The 20,834-nt window shown below is 42.3% G+C and overlaps 1 protein-coding gene across 1 annotated transcript in view; it reads right to left on the bottom strand.

The window, feature by feature from the left end:
• The window catches only part of VWF (von Willebrand factor), a 161,910-nt gene that overhangs the window by 120,614 nt on the left and 20,462 nt on the right, over positions 1 to 20,834 (bottom strand). The window contains exons 7-12 of the mRNA XM_014938407.1: positions 16,628 to 16,844; positions 14,271 to 14,393; positions 12,585 to 12,696; positions 10,390 to 10,436; positions 5,377 to 5,513; positions 3,957 to 4,095 (exon numbers count right to left, since the gene is read on the bottom strand). Of these exons, the coding sequence (XP_014793893.1) occupies positions 3,957 to 4,095; positions 5,377 to 5,513; positions 10,390 to 10,436; positions 12,585 to 12,696; positions 14,271 to 14,393; positions 16,628 to 16,844 (775 nt within the window). The remainder of the gene's footprint in view (positions 1 to 3,956; positions 4,096 to 5,376; positions 5,514 to 10,389; positions 10,437 to 12,584; positions 12,697 to 14,270; positions 14,394 to 16,627; positions 16,845 to 20,834) is intronic.

Here is a 20,834-nt window from a genome sequence, read left to right as displayed (position 1 = left end):
ATGCAAGGAACATTGGCTGCTTCTTTGTCCTTTTTTTTTTTTTTTAACTTCTTATTGTTATGTAAAATGAAAGATCACAGTTTGTTACACATGTTAATTTTGGACGGAGTTCAGTACCTAAACGAGGATTGAGATTGCAGGGGTCACTGTCTTGTTTTAACAAATCTTGGCAGTCTGCATTGAGCTTCCAGGAGTTTCCAAAATCTTCCAGAAGAGCTTCCACCATGCCAGAAGGCGTAAGAAAATCGTCCCCTTGGTTCCCATTGTAATTTCCACATAGCCCACACATCCTTTCGGAATAGACTGAAGATAGCTAAGGAACACAACATTAGCCTGGTCATCCTCCAGAGTAGGTCACCACTGTATAGCAAAATTTTATAAGGAATGAACTACACACAACTTAAAAATCAACAAAATTCTCAAATACATAGTAAAAAAAAACTACAGACAATTTCATTGTACTACATTTTTAAACTTCTAACAAAAATGCTGCTATTAGTAACAGAAGGACAATTTTTGCATGGCACAGAGCTAATTTCAAATGGTAACTGCACATGAGTATGAGGAAAACATCTCACTTTTGTGCCTTGAATAGTACACCAGTTTAGTCTTTCCCTGGTTTTCCCCTTCATTCATATAAATAAACAGGGAAACAGGGGGGGTTGCATTTTTTAATACAGTGAGATCATTCTATTTCCAGTGGGAATTTGAGAAAGATATGGCACCTGAAACCCTTTCACATTTTGAAAAAAAATTTAAACAGATTATTTCATCCCAAAACAGAGACAACGTTAGAGGACTTGTTTCCCTCAACATTAAGCACCATTAATAAAATAAGGAAGAGACTACCACCCCTGAAGCTACACTAAATCACATTAGAGCTTCCTCAGGCCTAGAGAAACTTAAAACACATGAAAAGCAGCATTGCAAACAACCCACAGAGCAGATGTGCTTTTCACCCTGCCTTATTCTTGCTGCAAACCAAGGGACAGCTGGAATGGGACCCTAAACCTAGAGGTAAACAGGCAGAAATCACTTAAGCAACATCTGCAACACGAAGACGCCAATATCTTCTATTCTAGTAGAAACTGCCAGTTTCTATTAGAAGCAAAGATCTGGAACATCACAAGTGCTACCAACTGTGCTCAGGAGTTGACTCATAATTGACTCTAATTGACTTAATTGACTCAAAGTTGACTTTAATGCTACAGTAGCTTTCTGTGTGCATTTAGTAGGGTGCTACTTTGCCAGGAGTGACCAGTGAAACACAACCAAAAAAAAGCTAGAAAAATGCATTTTTGAAGAAAACCTTTTTTTTGTATAATTCAAATTAAAACATCCTCCAAAATACAACCTAATACTACCCTCCCTTTGAACACAGTGGTCAGAGAGCAAATATGGAGCATTGAAAGGAACAACGATGAATTATGAGAGAATACATATCCTTATTAATCCAATGGCCAAGGAAGTTTCTTTTTTTATGTACTCTGCAGACGGACAATGACTCATACAAATCAAAATTCTGACGTATTTTTAAGTGGAAGCTCGAACCACAAATATCAAGTGGTCACAGAAAGGGGAGCCTTCTTGAGGGACAGAAAAAGAATTTTTACCAGAAGTCTGGACAAGGTAATGGAAGTGTATCACTTCCCCCAATTGTCAGAAATACTTGGCAACAGGTCAGTCTACAAATCCAGTACAAATTAACTATCCAAAAGCAATTAAAAAGATGCTTTAGATATCCAGTGAGAGGAGGAGCTCAGAGCAGAACTGAAAAAATGCAGATGATTGGAGAAACTTCCACTGCTTTTATGGGTAGAGGATCTGGAGCAGAAAATTAGATTTGTTTTAACTGTAAGAAAGAATTTGCAAGGCTGCACGGATCTCTGACCAGGCAGAAAAATACTCTGAATACTGAGGAAAGCCAGAACTTCTGAGATGTGCCAAGGGAGCAAACTGAATTATTCTCAGCCCAAAAACAACTTCTAGGAGCCTTGCAGCACAGAGATACAGACTAGATTGAAACAATGATTACAAAACCATGGATGTTTTGTAAAGTTAGTCGTGACCTTTCTTCTCTGTTGTCTTCAACTCTCGTACTCACTTTTGGACTAGCCTTCATGTACCTTTACTCCGTGCCAAACGTGACATTTAAGCCAGATTTTGGGGCCGTGGAGGAGAGCACAACAGCGATGCCGTGGTTCAGAGAGGGCAGCACTCACTGCTGCAGTAGAAAACCCCAGGAAAACTGACTTTCTCTTCTCAGTGAGCAAAGCCACCCCAGCGGGGCCCAGCTGTAGACCCCCAATTACAAACAGGGCTCAAAGCATGGTTCAAGCACCCCTCCATGGAAACTCAGAAGGAGCACACAGGTCTGCAGCCGCCCAGCATCATGCAGGAGCAAATCACCCTGACCTAGCACCCACAGCCTGCAGGTCATCACACCAGGAAGCAACCCTACAGGAAGACTCTTGCTCCTGAGGGAGCAAATACAGCCTCAGGGACAACACTCGCAGTCCCCGAGACCTACCGGTTGACAGAAAACAACCAATAGATGTTGTACAAATGATAGATGGCTTAGCTGGAGAAGCTGGGATGGTTTGTCAGCTACCAGGAGACTATTCCACAGGAAATAATCTTCCCCCTTCCCTCACAGGCTCTTCTGCAAATTATTACACACGCAGCTAATTTCTTTTAAACCTGGTTTGGATATTTCTACACTCTGCTGCAGTCTTAGCACAGACAAGCCCTAATTGCTAATCAAGGGTGACTTTAAGCATCCCTCACAGTAGCAGGAGCATGCAACATATCTTCTATGAGTTAATTGATTTTTCCTGGAAATTATGAATAACTCTGTCCCTGGAGATATATTCTTCCCTTATTTCAAGTCATACAAATCCATTGCTTTAGAGAGACAGTCAAAGCAAATGAAAGTAAAAATCCAGTTTGGAGAGTATCTGTTGAATAAAACACAAAACTATTCATGGTTAATAATAGTTGTCTTTGCACAAAAAAGGGAGAAAAAAAAAAAATCCACCAAGCTGCTGTAGGATGAAAATGTTTGTTTCTGGAGGACAAAAGGACCTGTATATTGCTCCGGGGGTAGCGAAAGAGAATGGAATTTCTAACATGCAATACAAAGCAATTTCTCACTTCAGACAAGAAAATCTTTGTACATGTTTGGGTGGGATGAGAGAAGGGGCAAAAAGGCAGAAATAATACAGACAGAAAGAAAGAGTACCTTCACTAGGAGTCCACCATGGCCATCCCAGTCAATCTGCACATCTTCCCCATAGGTAAGGCGAACCGAAGTCCTCACCGTGCGCTGGATACGGAGAGCACCTTAGGACAACCACAAAATGTCAGTCAGTCAAGCCAGGATGTGGTGTTTCATTGCCTGGGACTGCTGCATCGAGTTGAACAGGCCAGCACAGTTGCTGTCACAGAGGAGGGGGCACGAAGGTCCACCACAGCAGGGGGTGTTGGCCATGCCCACCACACGCTTCCCAAGTTTTGTGCCTACTCAGCAGTTTATACCTCCACAAACTCATCCATAGGCTCTGCTTTAATGCACTCAGGAGCCCTAGGAGAGGATAATACATCCATTCTGAAATAACCTTAGACATTAACCATGACATTGGGCAAGGTAACTGGGGGGATTTGAAGCTTCTGGATTAAAAATAATAATAATAATTTTAAAATACACAAACAGTGGTTTTCAAGACCACATGTCACAAATCCACACCAGCTTAATTCTCCTGGTTTTAGAAGAGCTGAGCCAAGATATGTCAGCTACTATAGAGAGAAGCTGAAATGAGAGAGCTTCTAGAAGAGGCTGCAAGTGAGAATTTGGTATTGAAAACACTTTTTGATTGAACTGGGCTAAGCCATGCCAGAAAACACTGGTAAATAGGAGCCCTTCCATGGCTGGTCAGAGTTAGACCCCGCAAACACACCTTGTATCAAAGGGATCTGTATGTCTTGTCCGTTCAGTGAAATTCCTCCTCCGTGTTTCATTTTAATGAGGCTGTTGTCCATATCCCGGATTCGGACAGAAGCTGAACGAGTGCACACAGCATCAGGGTCATCTGCACACTACAGAGAAGGGGAGATTTGCCTGGAACCTCAAGCTTTCACTGTCTCAGTGACTTAGCCCCAGGCCCCCAGAAAGCATTTCAGCATCTAATTCGGGAGGTGTTAAGTGTCTCCATGGTTTTATGGGTCTAGTTTCTGCATCCCACAAACACCAGGCTGGCAGCCTTTCTTCCATTATCCTGCTAATCAGACACCAGGGAGCCATCCACAGCTCCTCATCCCAGAGCCTGGAAGGCAACCTGTGGGCCTTACACCAGACCCCCAGGAGCAGCCCACACCGGTGGCCAGCATCCAGCTCCCCATCTGCAGCAGGGGGACGTGCTGTCCTGTCCCCCTACAGCCTGGGAAACAGCAGCAGGAGACTCCTGTGCCGTTTGTTCTCCCGGCTGAGGGTTAATCTGATGAGGAACAGGGACTGCAGGCCCCTGGAGTCTCCTCCCTGGTTTCGAAAGGGAAGTTTCAGTGGAAACCCGTTCTACAAGTTCCCAAGCACAGATGACCTCAAAGCAGCACTCTCAGAGCTTTCTAAGGCAGGATACAGACGTAGAATGACCGTCACACCTCATTTCTCCAAAGCCTGTGACTTCTCTGTTGCTGGTGACCTGCAAGGCAGGCTGTTACTCCCCTTCGCTCCAGTTGATCTCCTGACTCCATCATACCCTTTCTGCTTGGTTCCTCTGTCCCCATCCCTTTTATTCCCCTCTGCCTGATTCAGTACCCTTTTCAATCTCCAGGTTAGTTCACCTATTCCCACGTGCAACTGGTTGATTAATTTCACGACTGGGTTAACCTCCCTGTGACACCCCTTTCCAGAGTCTCCTTCCCTCCCCACGCTGGCCTGGCTCCCCTTCCTGCCTCTTTCCAGCTGCCACAGCTCGCTGCCTTCCAGCTGCATCTCTCCCATCCATCGGGGGGGGGGACAGTGAAGAAAGTCAGGAGCTGCTGGTAGACTGGCGAGCAGCCGAAATCACCAGCCAATATGATTTAATGGAAAGCAACCCAAGGTCCTACTCTGCCAGGGCACCCTACTCAGGCCTTCTCCTAATCTCATTACGGACCTCAGTCTCCAGGTAGGCTCCTGGGAACGGCAGCGGGGAGAAGCAAAACACTTATTAACTAAGGAGAAAGACTGGATCTGTTATTTAAACTTAATTATTTCATAGGAAAATTACTCTTCTTGGCCTGTGCATCTGCAATTCATATCAGGCTCCCGACAGCCCTTCCCACTCTCCTCCAGAGCCTGCGCAGAGGTGTGCCAGCCCCAGCCAGGGCTGCTGTTACCTGCACGGTCTCAATGATCACAGAAAAGGAATTTTCCACGCAGTCCTTGGCAAATAAATACTGACAAATCCCGCTGAAGGTGAAATACTTGTTGTCAAAGCTTTTGAAATGGGACTGGCCGGTGACAGAACATTCTCCTGAAAAATACAGAGAGCCATGAATCATCTCGGTGCCAGCTGCGAGCAAAATCCTGCCCGCCCTCCCCACCAAGCCACTCAGGGGGAAGAACAGGTTACACAAGGTCCAGGTCCCCCCCCACAGGCCAGAAAACACCGGCAAGATGCTTATCTTCCTGTTTATTCCTGTAAATCATTACCAGTGGTAACAGCGGCACCAATAAAAGCTGGGGAGTGTGGCATAAATCACACTCGAGGGCTGAAATTCAAAACGATGGAAAAGCCTATATTATGTTTCAAATGGAGGGTCATGAGGACATCAGCAAACAACTCTGCTCTCTGCACCGAAGCGGATTTGATTCTTCTGTAGAATATATCTCAGTGGCCCTGGAAACAGCACAGTCACCCAAGCACTCAGGTACTAGGCAAGGCCTAGCCTGAGAAGTGATGGGGGCTGGTGGCACGAACCGATTGTAAACACCTACCCACGCTCTCTTTTATGGAGGAACTAAGTTCCCTCTTTATACTGATTACATAGGGATAAGAGTGTCTTCACAAACAGGTGATAAAGTAGGGATCTGAGTGTCTCCACAAAGAGAGAAGTTGACTGAAAGTACCGGAGTGAGACAGCCGAAAGAATAGGAGAGTTAATTCCCCTATTCCTGCAGCTTCAATTAACTGAAAATGCAAAAGTTAGACAGTTATAAAACTGAAAGAGTTAAACTTTTATGTAATAGGCGGATCAGAAAGTCTGTACCTTCCAAGTACCTCAGCCAACGGGGAAAGGAAGAGGGTTACAAGCGGCTGGAGAATTAGGATAAAATGGAGGCTGCGTCCTCTGGAAAACCGAGAGACCCCATAGGGGAATGCCCCAGTGGATTCTCCCTTTATTCAAATAAAGTCTTTTCAGGACTCCTCTGTCTCCTCTATGGATATTGACCTCTGGCTACGGGGAATGCCCCAGTGGATTCTCCCTTTATTTGAATAAAGGCTTTGCAGGACTCCTCTGTCTCCTCTATGGACATTAACCTCTGGCTATGGGATTTTCTGCACAATACAATGGGGAAACTGAGGCACAAAGAGTGGAAATACTAATGCCTAGACTGATAGAACCAGGAAAGGCACTGAGGATTACCCAGCATTACTCCATACACATGCTCCACACACTGGGCAACGTTGCCTCTTCATCCCTATGCAGGAACTTGTGAAAACTTGATGTAACACACTTTAAATTCACTTTTACCAAGCCCAGTGGGGCACACCTGCAGCCATGGAGCTGGCTGCAGAATGCAGGCGTTTTTGGAGAGTTGAAAATCAAGATTTGCAACAAGACTTGTTGGACTCTCCCCACCGCTCTGCTCTTCTGCAGAGGTACCTCATTCTCAGTCCATGTTTCACAGTTATATCTCGGCAGATTTTGAGCCCTCTCTTTGTCTCTCTACTGGTGTTTCTAGAGCATCGCAGTATGGTTTTATGAAGGCAACGGTGTCTGAAAGCCTTCTTCACAATGGTCTCCTTGAACACAACTAAAAAAAAGTGTTTATTCCTTTGTTGCACTGTCTTGAATACCAATAAGTTATTCTAACATTAAGGTAAAAATACCTTATCAGAATGAAGAGCTGGAAGACAGCCATGGCTGGAGTTATTCCAAAGGCAGAATTTATGGTGGACTTTACTCTGAACCAGTATCTTAATTAACTAGTATAAAATTAAAAATAAATCCATAGTTACAAGACCTACATCTAAAGTTCTTACAGAATAATGCAGAGGTCTGGCTTGTCCACCCTTCTACTATGAAAAGTGACCATTTCAACACCTCAACATCTTAACATGTTTTGGTAAGTAGTGGCTTTTCATTTCCAGGAAGGCAGTATTCAGGTGCCACAACTGGGTTTTGCTACTCTGTTATGCTAGAGCCTCTGCAAACACATAGGAAGGCTCCAACTCCACCAAGCTTGCAAAGGAACTCTTTCATATGAGAAGAACATAACAGTCAGAGAGTGTCCCACAGAAAACAAGGCAGGAAGAGACCTCCTTGTCCAGAACAAAATTCAGGTGCTAGGCCCACATTGGCAATCCACTGACAAAGGATGGAGAAAGCTTAAATGTTGCAAGCTGGCAGGTGAACCCCATGAGTTAATTCTCTCTCCACTGCCTTGGAGTCCCACAGAAGCTCTCTCTAATGAACCTCAAATGGAAATTTCCCTCTTGAACATACTATCAGTGTTAATGATCTTAAACTAGCCTGTGCTAAAGAACAGTATCTGAGATCCCCGAGGATTCCCAGCCTTGCATTGCCCTAAGCAAAGTCCAGTGCTCGCTGGATGTTTGTCATCCCCTAGAGAGTGAGGCAGCTTGCTATTTGGGGAATTTTACTTTCTGTTCCATTAAGCTTGGACAAAGGTACAACAAGTGTTATTCTACTCAACTTCAGAGTCAATGAACGGGCTATCAGACTTGGAGAGCGGATTTAAAGAAAACCAGGCATAACCTACTATATCACCCGTAGTTTGATTTCCAGGGCGTTCTCTGCAACTAGGAACCAACAGGACAGGTTTGCAGCCTGGAGAGCCGGGCACTGCTACCCCAGACAAGTCCCAACCCTTTGGCATTGCTCCTACCAGGGAAATTTCTTCCCTGCGGCAAAGCCACTTCTGATGGGCCCCTCTGTCTACTCCATTTGGTGTAATGCATCCCATGAGATTTCCTGAAACCTACTGCCTTCATAATTAATTTAATTATGATATCAGCTTGAGAGCTTCTTGCTAGTGCTAGCCAGCTACTGTTAGTTGGCTTGAGACAGCACTGCTTTCTGAGGTACTGCCTCCAGCTGTGTACCCAGCTTTATCACCAGGCAATTCATTCCCAAAAGAAAACTTTCCTGACAAACAGATTGGTAAAAAAAATCGCTACCTTGAGCTTAGGTGAGTCTAAGTACATAAACTTTCTCTGACACATGATTTTTGAACTACTTGTTGCAAAAATAACCAACCAACAACAAAAATATGTTGTAATATTGCTTCAAATAGAGACAAAACAGGATAGGCAATAATATAAACTCAGCTACTGTTCCTATCAAGTATTGCTACTTTGGGAAGCTTTGCTGCCCTCACACAAGGTCTTGATTCGGTTTGTAGATGTTCACAGGTACACGGACAACTGCACTTATATGACCTTCAGTCTTGTAAAACTTAGCTGAAAAGTGACTTTGAATATATTGGCTGAAGGCATAAAAATAAGCTGGTTTTCTTTTTGACTTCTGCTCATTCTGCAGAGCTTCCCAATTCAGAAAAAGACAGTAATGCTTTATTCTCTCTTGCACAAAGCTGTATATCGATGTCTGTTTGCAAGCCTCAATACCAGGCTTATCTTCAATTCTATAATCACTGTGAAGAAAATACAGTGGAGTTGAGGCTAAAAATTTGGCTTACATAGTATTCATAGTAGCCCAGAAAGCAAGAGCTTTAAGAACTATAACCTAGATCAAAACTGAAGTTAGAAAAAGACCTGTTTCTCATTTCTAAGCATGTTGCTACCCTTAGCAAAAAGAAAACAAATCAGCTGGGGCTTTGTCCTTGATTCTGCATTTTAGACAGTGAGATTCTCTGCACTTGGAGAGATCTTACTGGACACCTCAAGCATGGGGCTTCTCACAGTTGTACTTGGCATAGGTCACTAAAAATGTCATTTCTATTTTGACCATGTGCACACACACACTCCTTTTTTTCTGCAGATATTTTGGGACAAATTCTTTTTCAGTCTAAAGCAGGAGGAAATGGAGCATTAATGAGTCCAGGCAAGCCCACTGTCAACAGAAAGATTTTGATAGCCATTTTAAGACAGTTTTATTTCTCCTGATTTGTGAGGATTGCACAGGCTCATCTAAAAAAAAAAAAAAAACAACCAAAAACAACAAACTGAGGATTGCACAGGCTCATCTAAAAAAAAACACAACCAAAACCAACAAACCAACAACAAAAAACCCCACCAAAACAAAACAAAAAACCCAACCCAAAAAACCTGCTCTTGCTTTTCCTGTCATGCCATAACCCCAGTCTCCTTCTCATCCCTTCCACTCTCAGTTCCCAAACAAGACAAAGAGCTGTGCTGCCTCCCTGCAGGCTTCTGTGCACAACACAAGCAGAGTCAAATGCTGTTCCAGGTAAAGCAGGTCTTTCCATGGCTGAACATTATTCAGGAGCTGAAAGAGGGGATGGGCCACCTAACTAGCAGGAGGAAATAAGGAAGACAGCACTTTGCTGGCCAATGCACAGCATGAAAAGTTACGTTCCCCATGTAGGCAAAAAACCTTGGGCAGCAGCCACCAGAACTGGTGAGTTTGGAAAGGATAAAAGGTAGGAGGAAGGGGAGCAAGAACACGAGCAGAGCTGCCTCTCCAGTCTGCCACTACCCACAAAAGGCAGGGTGGCCACCTTCTCCCCAGGGCTGTAGCTCCTTCACCTCTAACAACACCTAGAGGGCCCAAAGCCATGGTGTATCAAGAGTGACCTACTCTACTCCCAGTACTTCGAATTGTCCCATCAGCAAAATTATGCTAATTCAGACAATCAAATAGGGAATGGTACCTGGTCAAAGAAACCCAGCAGTGTTACTCTACCTGAGAGCCAATCCTCTTGGTAAACTACATAATCAAAAGAGGAACCATTCTTCTTACTAAGTAGGATTTTTCATTGCCACACACAAATCATAGAGGACAACGTCTGGCTTGTCTTATAAGAACTTAGAAGTATGAACCCACCTGGCTTGCACTGGAGCAAGCGAGTAAGAACAAAGACAGATTAACTTTTTGTGTGGAAAATATATAAGTAGGATGTAAGTGGGAGGGATGTAGGCAAGGCTTACTTGTCAAAACTTGAAAAGACTAGAGCCAACATACCCGGGCATTCCCCGTTGCTGCAGATCCAGGTCCCACGTCGACAAATGCTAGGAAACATATCATGACAAGTTAGGCAACAGTACCTGAATTCAAAACTTCTGTTGCAATTTTTTCTCCAAATAATTGAAACATGGTCCCATTAGACAAGTTCCCAACATCCTTTCCATCTCCCATAACCTCATTTCTTAATATATCCTTCACTTATCATTATTTGACAGCAACTGGTGGTAATAAGAGCTGGAATGGTTGCAAAGTTCAGGAACAACTTTTTTTTCTTTTCCCCCTGCCAAAGCTCTATGTTTAATAGAGTTTGAACTACATTTCACTGTTGTGGAATGAGTTTTAGATTCATTTCGCAAGGTATGTCTAGAATACAAAAAAAATAGAAAGAATGGAAAAAAGAAGTTTGAAGGGACCTCCAGAAAAATCATATACTAAACCCCAACTAAACTACAACCCCCAACTAAAAGAAGGGAACTTCAAAGCTAGATCAGGTGGCTCAGGACCTCGTCCATATGAATCTAGAAGTCTCCAAGATGACGCCCCACGGCCTGAGTAACTGACCCAGTGCTGCACTCTCTCAGGGAGAAGAATTTTTAATTTTGTCTAAATGGAATTTCCCCTGCTGCAACTTATGTCCATCACTTCTTGCTCTTTCACTGCCTCTGAGAAGTTTGGGTCTGTCATATTTACAGCCTCCTTTTAGGCAGTGAAAGTGCCCCATTAGCCTTTAAACAAATATATTTCCCTTTGCTTCACCTCACATCATAAGCTTCCCTTCTGTGATAATCTCTAGTGTCCTTCACAAGACTGTCTCCAGTCCATAATCCTTCCTCTTGCACTGGGAGCCCAGCACTGGTCACACTGTTCCAGCCTCATGAGTTTGTTACAGGAGGGCGATAATCCTTTTCCTTCACTGGCCAGCTACATTTCTCCTTAAGCAAACCTACATCAGTCTGATGGCACATTGCTAACAAGCTCCTCTTGCTTAGTTTCCCTTTCTGTGCAAGGAGGTAGATTGTCTCTGCTTTAATGTGTTTGGGTAGTGGAGCTCGTGCCATCACTCATAGGCACTACTAGTAACCAGTAAAATGTACTGATAGTGACCGAGATGGCTGTCATCCTTGGGTCTGTAGGGTACCATGTCAGGCAATCCTAGAAACTCCAAAATCAAGTAATTTTCAAGAGGTGCTAGATTCTTCTCATTGCCTTAATTATCTCAGCCCTTGGAAACCATTTATGGAAGGTCAGTTTGTTGAGGATGGGAAATGTTGAGCCAGTGCAATAACATTCTCCACAGTATTATAAAATCTGAATAACAGGACATATTGTCTAATGATACAGTCTATCAGGTGGCACTGATCTCCCAAGACCAATAAGGGCAAACAACGTGGCCAAGCTCAAAGCTGCAGACAGCTCCAGGGACAAGGACAAAACGCTAATGCCATGGTTGGTTCATATTCTGTCACACATGGTGCAGGTAATGAAAAACTTCTGGTTAACAGGGATGATGCATAGACAGTCTTTCTTCTGCATATGGTGGCCTTAAGTGAGTCCTCCTTCTGTGTTCTCATTGGAAACATCTGGGCACAGGGTCGTCTGAACTCCTTCCACAAATATGTTCACACTTATACTTAACCAGATCAGGAACACATTACTCATTCCCCTTCCTTTCTTTAAACAGCAAAGCCCTCCCCTTCAGGCTGGCATTCATGAGTGAAAGAAAACTTGTGAGCTATGCAGCTGGGAAGATTCATTAGCTTTGTGAGAGAAGTTCCAAGGACGTGCCTGAGCTAACTCCTCTTGGAAAGAAATGGGGTTTAGAGGTTAAATAAATGTAGGAAGTCAAAACAAAGACACCACTGCTGACATTAACCAGACATGGGAACCTGCCGGTCTGTCTTATCCACAGGAAACAGGTAGTTCTCTACTATTTGAAGGAGTATGACCCTCACATTGTTCTATCAGATGAAATATCCCTTTAAAAGCAGAACTGATTTTGTCTTTGTGAACAACTCACTTCTTGGAAGGGGCTGGCATTTCCAATAAGAGAGCAGGTCCTTTGCCAGTGAAAGGAAATTTTTTTTTAAAGGAGAGAGAGAGATTTCTAGAAAGATCATCCAAAACAGCCACTAAATGGTGTTCAGTACTTATCTTGAGCAACAGCAGCCTCACCAGAGCAACAATTAATTTACCATGAATTGCAGTCCTGGGAGATGGTGAAGCCAGGAGGATAATGTTTTCCAGAGTGGATGCAGGAGCAGTCAGAACTTTCGATGCAATGTTCACCATCAAGGAGCTTCCCATCTGGATACATCAGGTAGCAGCAGATACACACGCCACACACACACGCAGGGACACAAATATAAATATTATTAGATTTTCTAGTTCTTCAAATACTTTGGCAAGACTTCATATGCATTATTATCCATAGTTAGTCACAGACAACAATAAAAAAGAATGAGGCTTGCCAAAAAGCTTCAAGGGGGCTGGTGCCTACGTTCCTTCAAGTGCTGCATCTCCCTCAGATGTGCTCGAACAGAGCATTTCTGGTGCTCCCAGAAGAGCTCTTTGCTTGGTCAGTCCCCGAGTCCAAAACACACGAGTCAAACACAAGAAGCACAATCAAGAGCTGGTCTAGAAACCTGACTCTCTGAAAATTAGATGCACTTTACTGATTGCAGTAAAGGGTGTCTGGACAGGTTCTGTATCTGTCATAGGAGGACATGAGAGGGAAATGAGTAGAAAATGAAGGAACGATGTTGGACAACATAGAATTCAAGCAGACAGGGTCTGAGAGAAAGAAGCAGTATCATGTAGAGCTGTGGTTTCTCTTCTCAAGTTCTGCAGAAGCAAACAGTGAAAGGGCTAACTTCCCCGCTTGGATTCAATTGCTGAGGTTTCCATATTACACAACTATAATTACCTATTCTATATTTAGAGTATTTTATCTTCCAAAGATAAATGGAGGTACAGGTGAGTTGCAAGACTTAACACCAAGGTTGCACTGTAAGCTAGTGGCAGAAGGAAGGACATGTTTTAGAATGCAATTAACACCCCCTTGAACAAGGTTAATATTGTCATCTCTGCCTTGTTTTGGAAACCAAATTATGTTCTCAGTAAACCTCCATCACTCTCGGTGTCTTCTACAGGGGGACAGTAAATACCTCCATGTATTTGCACAGAGTTCAGATTTGAGGGTGACATGCAGAGATAGTCCTATTAAAAACAAACAAACAAACAACCCCCACCACACACACAAAAAAAACCCCCAAAACAACTAGAAATTGGAGCATATGGAGCTTTGCAGCCAGGAACAAAACTGCACTTGTCTTAAGTACAATAGAAAGAGATGGAAGACTGTGGAAAAAAAAACGAGAAATGTCCATTTTAAGCCACTCAAGCCTCCTTTTTGAATGATTCAATAATAAGTGAAATCATTCATCTGAAATCATGAAGATCTTTGGAATTCTACTGTGAGATCTACATGTACTGTTTCTCTGTAAGAAACCCTTTCAGAATACTCTCTGTTCATTCTTCCTCAAACTGGATGCTTCTAACCAAAAGCAATTCAGAAGGAATCTAGACACATCGATTGTAAGTGGTCCCTCACCAAGAAAGAAAGGCAATCCTCAAGTATTGGATGGTGCTGGTTTTCACAGAAACATTTACTTTTTAGTTAGGTCTAAAAAATAGCCCTTTCATGGAGTGAGTATACAGGCAGTATAGAAACTGGTTTATTCTAAAGCATGGTCCCAGAAAAGAGAAGTGTTTCTGATTTTGGGTAAAATTTAAGGGAAGACACAGCTTTCCTTCTTCTAATAAAGTAGGTAGCATCACTGCCAAACGTTCCTCTGTAAATAACCCAGTAAATAAATTACCAGGGCAGCTGCAGCCATCAGCACATTGTCCATGGCACACTTCATTGATATTCAGGCTCTGGCAGGTTTTGGCACAAGGGGATACACATTCCTTATACTCCATGCCAACTGGACATCTTGGCCCTGAAACAATTAAAAGAAATTAGAAATGCAAATTCCTCAATAACTCTCCAATAAATAAATCCCTTAATTATCAAAGGTTGAACCACAGAGACACCAAAAAGGTCATATCCTCTCCAATCAATGATTGCTTTTTTCAGAAGCAGAACATTTAAGGAACACTTGATTTTCAGTTTACTGCAATATCATCTGTGAGGTTGGGTAGTAAACACCTAGAGGTTGAAGACAAGTTATTTTCTAATAGCTCAAGTCTTAATAACTAAAACCAAGCGCGTTAAGAGAAATCTGACATTGGGGGGAAGTTTTGCAATAATATCTAAGTAATTTGGGTAGACAAGTGTGTTCTGTATGTTTAAGCTCTGCAGTTACTCCGCTCATTTGTGAAATTACAATTACACTGTGTCGTGTTTCCAGAGAGAACTGGGAGACAGCTAAGGCTCTGAAATCCTTTTCTCCTTCTGCTGGAGAACTACCAGCATGGGATAACACCCATGCTGTGGTATCTTCACTGCTGCCATTATCTAGGCTGGGCCGTTATGCAAGCACACACTATGACCATCACTTCATTTTGATGCATAGACATACTTCACAAGACTGTGTGGGCATGGAGTGGGAAGGCAAGATTAGAGCCTGCCTTTTCCCAGGAAATTCTCTATTGAAGGATGTGGGAGGGTAACGAAGGAGTGGTCTTGCCCTCTGTGGCTCCATGGCTTGTGCACCAGCTCACACTAGCTCTAGAGCCCTTCCAACACAGCGAAGAATTTCATGCCTCCAATACAACTATCATCATCATCATCTCCTGAGAAAGCGTCACAGCACAGATGAAGGGTGATGGAAAATTAAGCTCCTGCTGTGGCAGCAGGCCACTTCTCTTTTTCCTGTCTCAGAAAAAAAAACACAGTTTGTGAAGTCAAGGATTAGAAACGAGCTCTAAAATTCTTGGAAACAGAGAAGGGTTAGTTTCGCTCATGGCTTTAGCTAGATTTACTGACAGCCCTAGCAAAAATGGGTTCTCTGGCTTGTACTCTAAGGAGACAAGTTTTCATCAGATCCCTTTTATATCCCAATGGAAAGGTAACAAATGACTGCTAGAAATAAGACTTTCCTCTGGTGTACAATCCCTTGAACAATTGGTTGGCATTGTCCTACCCATAATCTGAAGGTACAGTTTTCTTCAGTGGTGGCCAATAGCAGAATATCTTTACCATAGAAGAAAGTGTCATCAGTACAAATCAGTCACATTACACCATGAAATCAATTCACATAAACAACCTGAGAAAATTGTCCTCCCTGTGTAATGTAGAAAGCATGACAGAAATCCTTGAGAGCATGATATTATAGGATTAATTTTTTTTTTTTAAATATTATTCATTTATATCCTTATGTATTTAACCAGGGTTCTCCAGTGGAAGCATATGTGTATACCACATATTTGCTGGGTGCAAACACGACATTTCCTCTAAAAAGGCAACCCATCCCAGTCAACCTAAGCACTTCCTTGTTGCAAAATCTTAGCAGAGATGCAATCATCCTCTGACCTCAGCAAAATTGGGATAATAAAGGCAGCATTTCAAGATGCAATCAGGGTATCTAACCTAGACAGGCTTAAAATAGGCAACATCTCCATTTCAATGTAGCTGTTTCAAGTAAATAAAGGATGAAACATCTTAGCAGAGATGCAATCATCCTCTGACCTAACCTAGACAAAATTTGGCTTAAAATAGGCAACACCTCCATTTCAATGTAGTTGTTTCAAGTAAATAAAGGATGAAACGATTGTCTTTTCTGAAAACTGTTAAGGAAAGCCTTTCAAGAGGATGCTGACTTACAAGTACAGGCTGGGTAACATCACACATCTGAATCGTACATGAAATAGCTCCTAAACATCCTAGTCTATACCTTTGTGTATTAAATAAGACTTCACTGGCTTTTTATACCATGGTGGGACCTGTAGCAGCTCAGGATCTTCTTCATATACGGTTCAAATAATCACTCCCTTAAGAACAACAACTTCCAGAAAAAGATGGGTGATGGAGCCATGAAAGGGGGAGTGACAAAGGGCACTTCAGATAAATGGAAGTGACAGGCACTTCAGATTCTAACCTGCCATGCCTGAATCAACCTGAATGAACATTCTAAAAAAGCACCAGTTGCTTTTAGTTGTTAACACACAAATCTGCAAGACAGGCATGATTTTATTTGGGATAAGCAGCCTAGGAATAATCCTGTCAGCTTACTGCATGAGCTCTCTTCAGGCCACCCATCCAAAATCACTCCTTCATGAGCACAGCTTCTGGCATAATCAAGGAACACCGAGCAGTGACAGTCCATGCCCTGGGTGCAGGCACAGATGTCTCTTTCACAGAGATCGATATATGGCTCTGGATCAACTCGATGGTGGCACCTGGAGAAGGTCAAAGAGGTTCTTAGCAGCTGGCAGGTTTCCATGACGCCCTGCATGACAAATAAGGAGCAAAGGTAGAAAGAGAGAGAGAGAAAAAAAGGAACAAAATTAGTTACCGTAGCCTCAGGAAGAAGGAAGAAAACCCAACTGTTCCAAACACGCTGCCACCACTGTGGTTAAATAACATCATGGTTATTATTTAACACGACCGTGTAGTTACATAACATCATAGTCAAAAGCTAAAGCTCATAGTCAGGAGCTACATCCATTTATATACAGAGGCATGTTAATACATTGATTATTATAAAATAGTGTCCTATGAGGGATGTTTCATGCAGAATCATGTCAGTCAATCAGCCAGCAAATGGAGGGAAGCAAAGAACTGCTTCCTACCCAGTGAAGAACCAGATGGTGCCTGGAGTACCAGGAAGACAGGCACAGCAAGGGAGAGGAACTTTCGACTTGGATACTTAGTAAGAAAAATGACCAGACCATCTTTTGGATAATGAAGGAACAGAGTAAGTTTCAGAGCGAAAGACTGAGTCTGACCGGAATCCGAGGAATCAAATTTGTTACCCAGTTCTGACTGCATGTTCCTGTCACTCCTGCTGGCTTGTCCAATGCATGACAGGTCAATTTAACTCAGATAAATAGCAGAAAAATAACCCAGGGAAGAAAAGCAATTTGTTCTGCTCCTCTTGCGAGTTAAATCAGCATGGTGACAGCTAGGGTAAGGAGAGGACTGCACACTGAGGTGTGGGGGTTGGGTACCAAGACCTCTCCTTTCAGACAGCAGCAAGCTAAGATGAAACAAAACCTAAGAAAAACTTCGTTTATGGCCAAGTTCATCAAGGGAGGTTCCCAAATAGACTTCTCTTAAGTATGCATTATGTCACAGTTCAGCAAGTCTCGAGGTCCTCGATGCAACTTTCTGAAATGATAACACTGAGTCTGGATAAGTGGAAAAATGATTTTCTGATACAACCCCTGAGCACAAACAGTTGAAACATAACTTTATTCTACTTATTTGTCAGTGTTTTATATAAGCAGATGTAACCACGCTGTGTATTTCAGGTGTTACACATAAGATGGGGGCAGGGGGAGATACTCTTCATAGTTCACAGTAACAATGCATTACTCCTGAATACCTTAACAAGCACCTGAGGTGACAACGCATACAAGATGCTGTGCTAAAATTTTTTTAAAACAAAAAAAAAAAAAAGAGAGATAAAAATGTCTTGTTTTTATTTTTGGGGAGATAAAGAATGGGGAGCAAAAAAAATCTGAGTTCAGCAGGCATCTAGATATCTTCTCTGAATAGCAGATGGTATACCTGTATAGGAAACCTGCTGAGTAGGATAGGCTTTTTTTTGCTAAAGAGTGTTCTGTCCAGGTGATCAGCTGAAGCTAGTACATGTCTGAACTGAGAGAGAACTTCTTGCTTATGAAAACAAAGGGACCAGAAACATCTGGCCCATTAAGAACACATTCAGAGTTCAGCAAAGTGCTCAGTGAACAACCCCATACACAAAGAGATTTTCAGCTTTCTGAGAAAGGGAACTTAAAGCAATACTAACTGAGTGGCATCAGAGAGCTGAACGTGGTTGTCCCCCAGAAAATCAGCTCCAGCTTGGAATAATTCTGATGCCCAGGGAGCAGCCACCACGCTGAACCAGCTGGAAAAAAAATATTAGAAGGAAGGGAGCAGGAACTGCATAAATGGTGGTTGGTGCTGTGCTAAGATGACACAGAAGTACAGAAAGCTGAAAAAGTGCCCTAAGAATGGAAGTAACAACAACAGAAGCAGCCAAAAAAAGCTATTAAAGCAGCACTTCAAGATGAACCTGATAAAACCAAAAGTGAGCTCAGAGCCATTCAGAGGATGAGGAGTACAGCAACCTCAGATCAAAGACTTGATCCAGATACTATCAAATGCAACAGAAAACCAGTATATGCAGTAAGTCCATTTAGGGGTTGTGTTAATAAGCACTCTTAATAAGGTAACAGTCTTGTTAAAAAGGTAATATAATGTTGCAATAGAAGTCAGACTCCGCATATTCCACTAAACACAAGGTAATAGCAAAAGTAGCAGAAAATGATCTTTTATGACCATGTTTATTACATAGCAGTAAATGTCAGATGTGCCAGGACAAAAAAAAAAATAAAGAAGAAAGAAAGAGATTCCACCAAAAAAAAAAAATAATATTAAAAGCCCTTCTTTTTTCCCCCTGTAAAAAAAAAAAAAAAAAGAGGTTCCACCAAAAAAAAAAAATATTAAAAGCCCTTTTTTTTTCCCCCCCTGTAGTGTTCTTTGGCCTTGGTCCTGTTCAGTAACACATACCTGATGACTGAACTCTAGCTGGTGATCAAGAAACTAGGCAGTATGTGTTAGAAATCCACAAGCAGTTCATTTTCTCTATGTAAAATTTTCTTGCCGTTCAAACTGCTTCAGATTTTCCAGTGACTTCATACAAGAAGTTATAGCTGCAATTTTCTCAAATTTTAGAGATATCTCAACTATTGTGATGAATTAACAGGCACAGGCTGAAATATGGGTAAATATAATTAGACACTAAACCAGAAGAAGATGGCCAAAGACTGGAACAAGTGTCCAGAGAGGCTGTGGAACCTTGGAGATATTTGAAAAATGAGTGGACAAGGCCCTGAGGAACCTGACCTGGCCCTGTTGCAAGCAGGGAGTTGGACTAGATGGCCTCCAATGGTCTCTTCCAACTTGAACCATTCTGCAAGTTCTTTTTGTTTTCTCTCCTTCCTCTCTTTAAAACTCAGAGGCCAGGCTGAACTAAGAGAGGTCCTTGTTCTTCAGTTTAGGGGACATAACACATATGTGGTGAGGCTGAAACAGTGCTTAGAGGTACAGGAGGCTGTAAGATTAGAAGTAGCAGAATTGACTGTAGTACCCAAAATACAGGTGAAGGTCTTGAAACTTCTCCCTTAACTTCTGCATGAGTTCTATTTTAAGTGTTTCTTTAAATGGGTTGGCGGTGTCCTGGCACTGACAACCCCTAGCAACCACAAACTTGCTGACCTTCTTTCTGCCCTAGTCCCACCACATAGAGCTGTAGGTGGAATTTCGTACATTCTTCCAATTTCTGTGGCGTTGCTTTCTACTGCTGCATGAACTGCATTTGTCTATTGCTTAACTTTTTCCATTAAAGAGAGTGAACCTAAAAAGCAACAGAAGAAAGCAGAGATACCCTCTTGTTCCCTTGAATTTAAACCCTGTGGTATCCACAGAAGTGTTCTTCCAGATCGCTCAGAAAGAGTAGATTTTGGTGACATAATTGGATGTAGTTTTCCAGAATACATCATCTTTTTGTTCACACAAAGGGATAATGATTTAGTCTCCAATCTTTCCAAGCAAAAAGCATCCAAAGTCAATATATCTAGCACACCAAATGCTGGCTATATGTTTAAGGAAACATAATAACTGACAAGTCATTCCACTTGAACGTTGATTTAGCTAACTTGTGTATTTCAGGAGCAGAAAAATGAGATTTTAGGTACAGTGGGCCTCATGTTCACCCTCAAAACGTATTGTAGTATCATATGTCCATGTCTTTGCTTTGTGGCCTCTATCATTACAAATTACGGTCCAAAAGTTGAAAGCCTCCCCCACTTGCTTTCAGATCTGGGGATAAATGCATGCATAATTACCCCAAGGGATGTAAGTGTGACTATTTCTTAAAAACTGCAGCAAGAGCTGAAGTTCAGCAAGCTCGGCAATTAGATGAGCTCTGATTTCAGCTTAGAATTTCAGTCACTTTCACATCTAACGTGTTATAGGTAATAAATGCATGCATAATTACCCCAAGGGATGCAAGTAGGACTATTTCTTAAAAACTGTAGCAAGAGCTGAAGTTCAGCAAGCTCAGCAATTAGATGAGCTCTGATTTCAGCTTAGAATTTCAGTCACTTTCACATCTAACGTGTTATAGGTATAATTTCCTAATAAATAATAAAAAAAAATGAAAGAATACAGTGAACTGTGGCTTCCATGCACCTATTAAAGGTGAAAT

The sequence above is a fragment of the Calidris pugnax genome, unplaced genomic scaffold (assembly GCF_001431845.1).
Source record: "Calidris pugnax isolate Ruff unplaced genomic scaffold, ASM143184v1 scaffold47, whole genome shotgun sequence".
Classification (NCBI taxonomy): Eukaryota; Metazoa; Chordata; class Aves; order Charadriiformes; family Scolopacidae; genus Calidris; species Calidris pugnax.
Note: the sequence above shows the minus strand (reverse complement) of the source record. Positions and strands in the feature narration are given on the sequence as shown.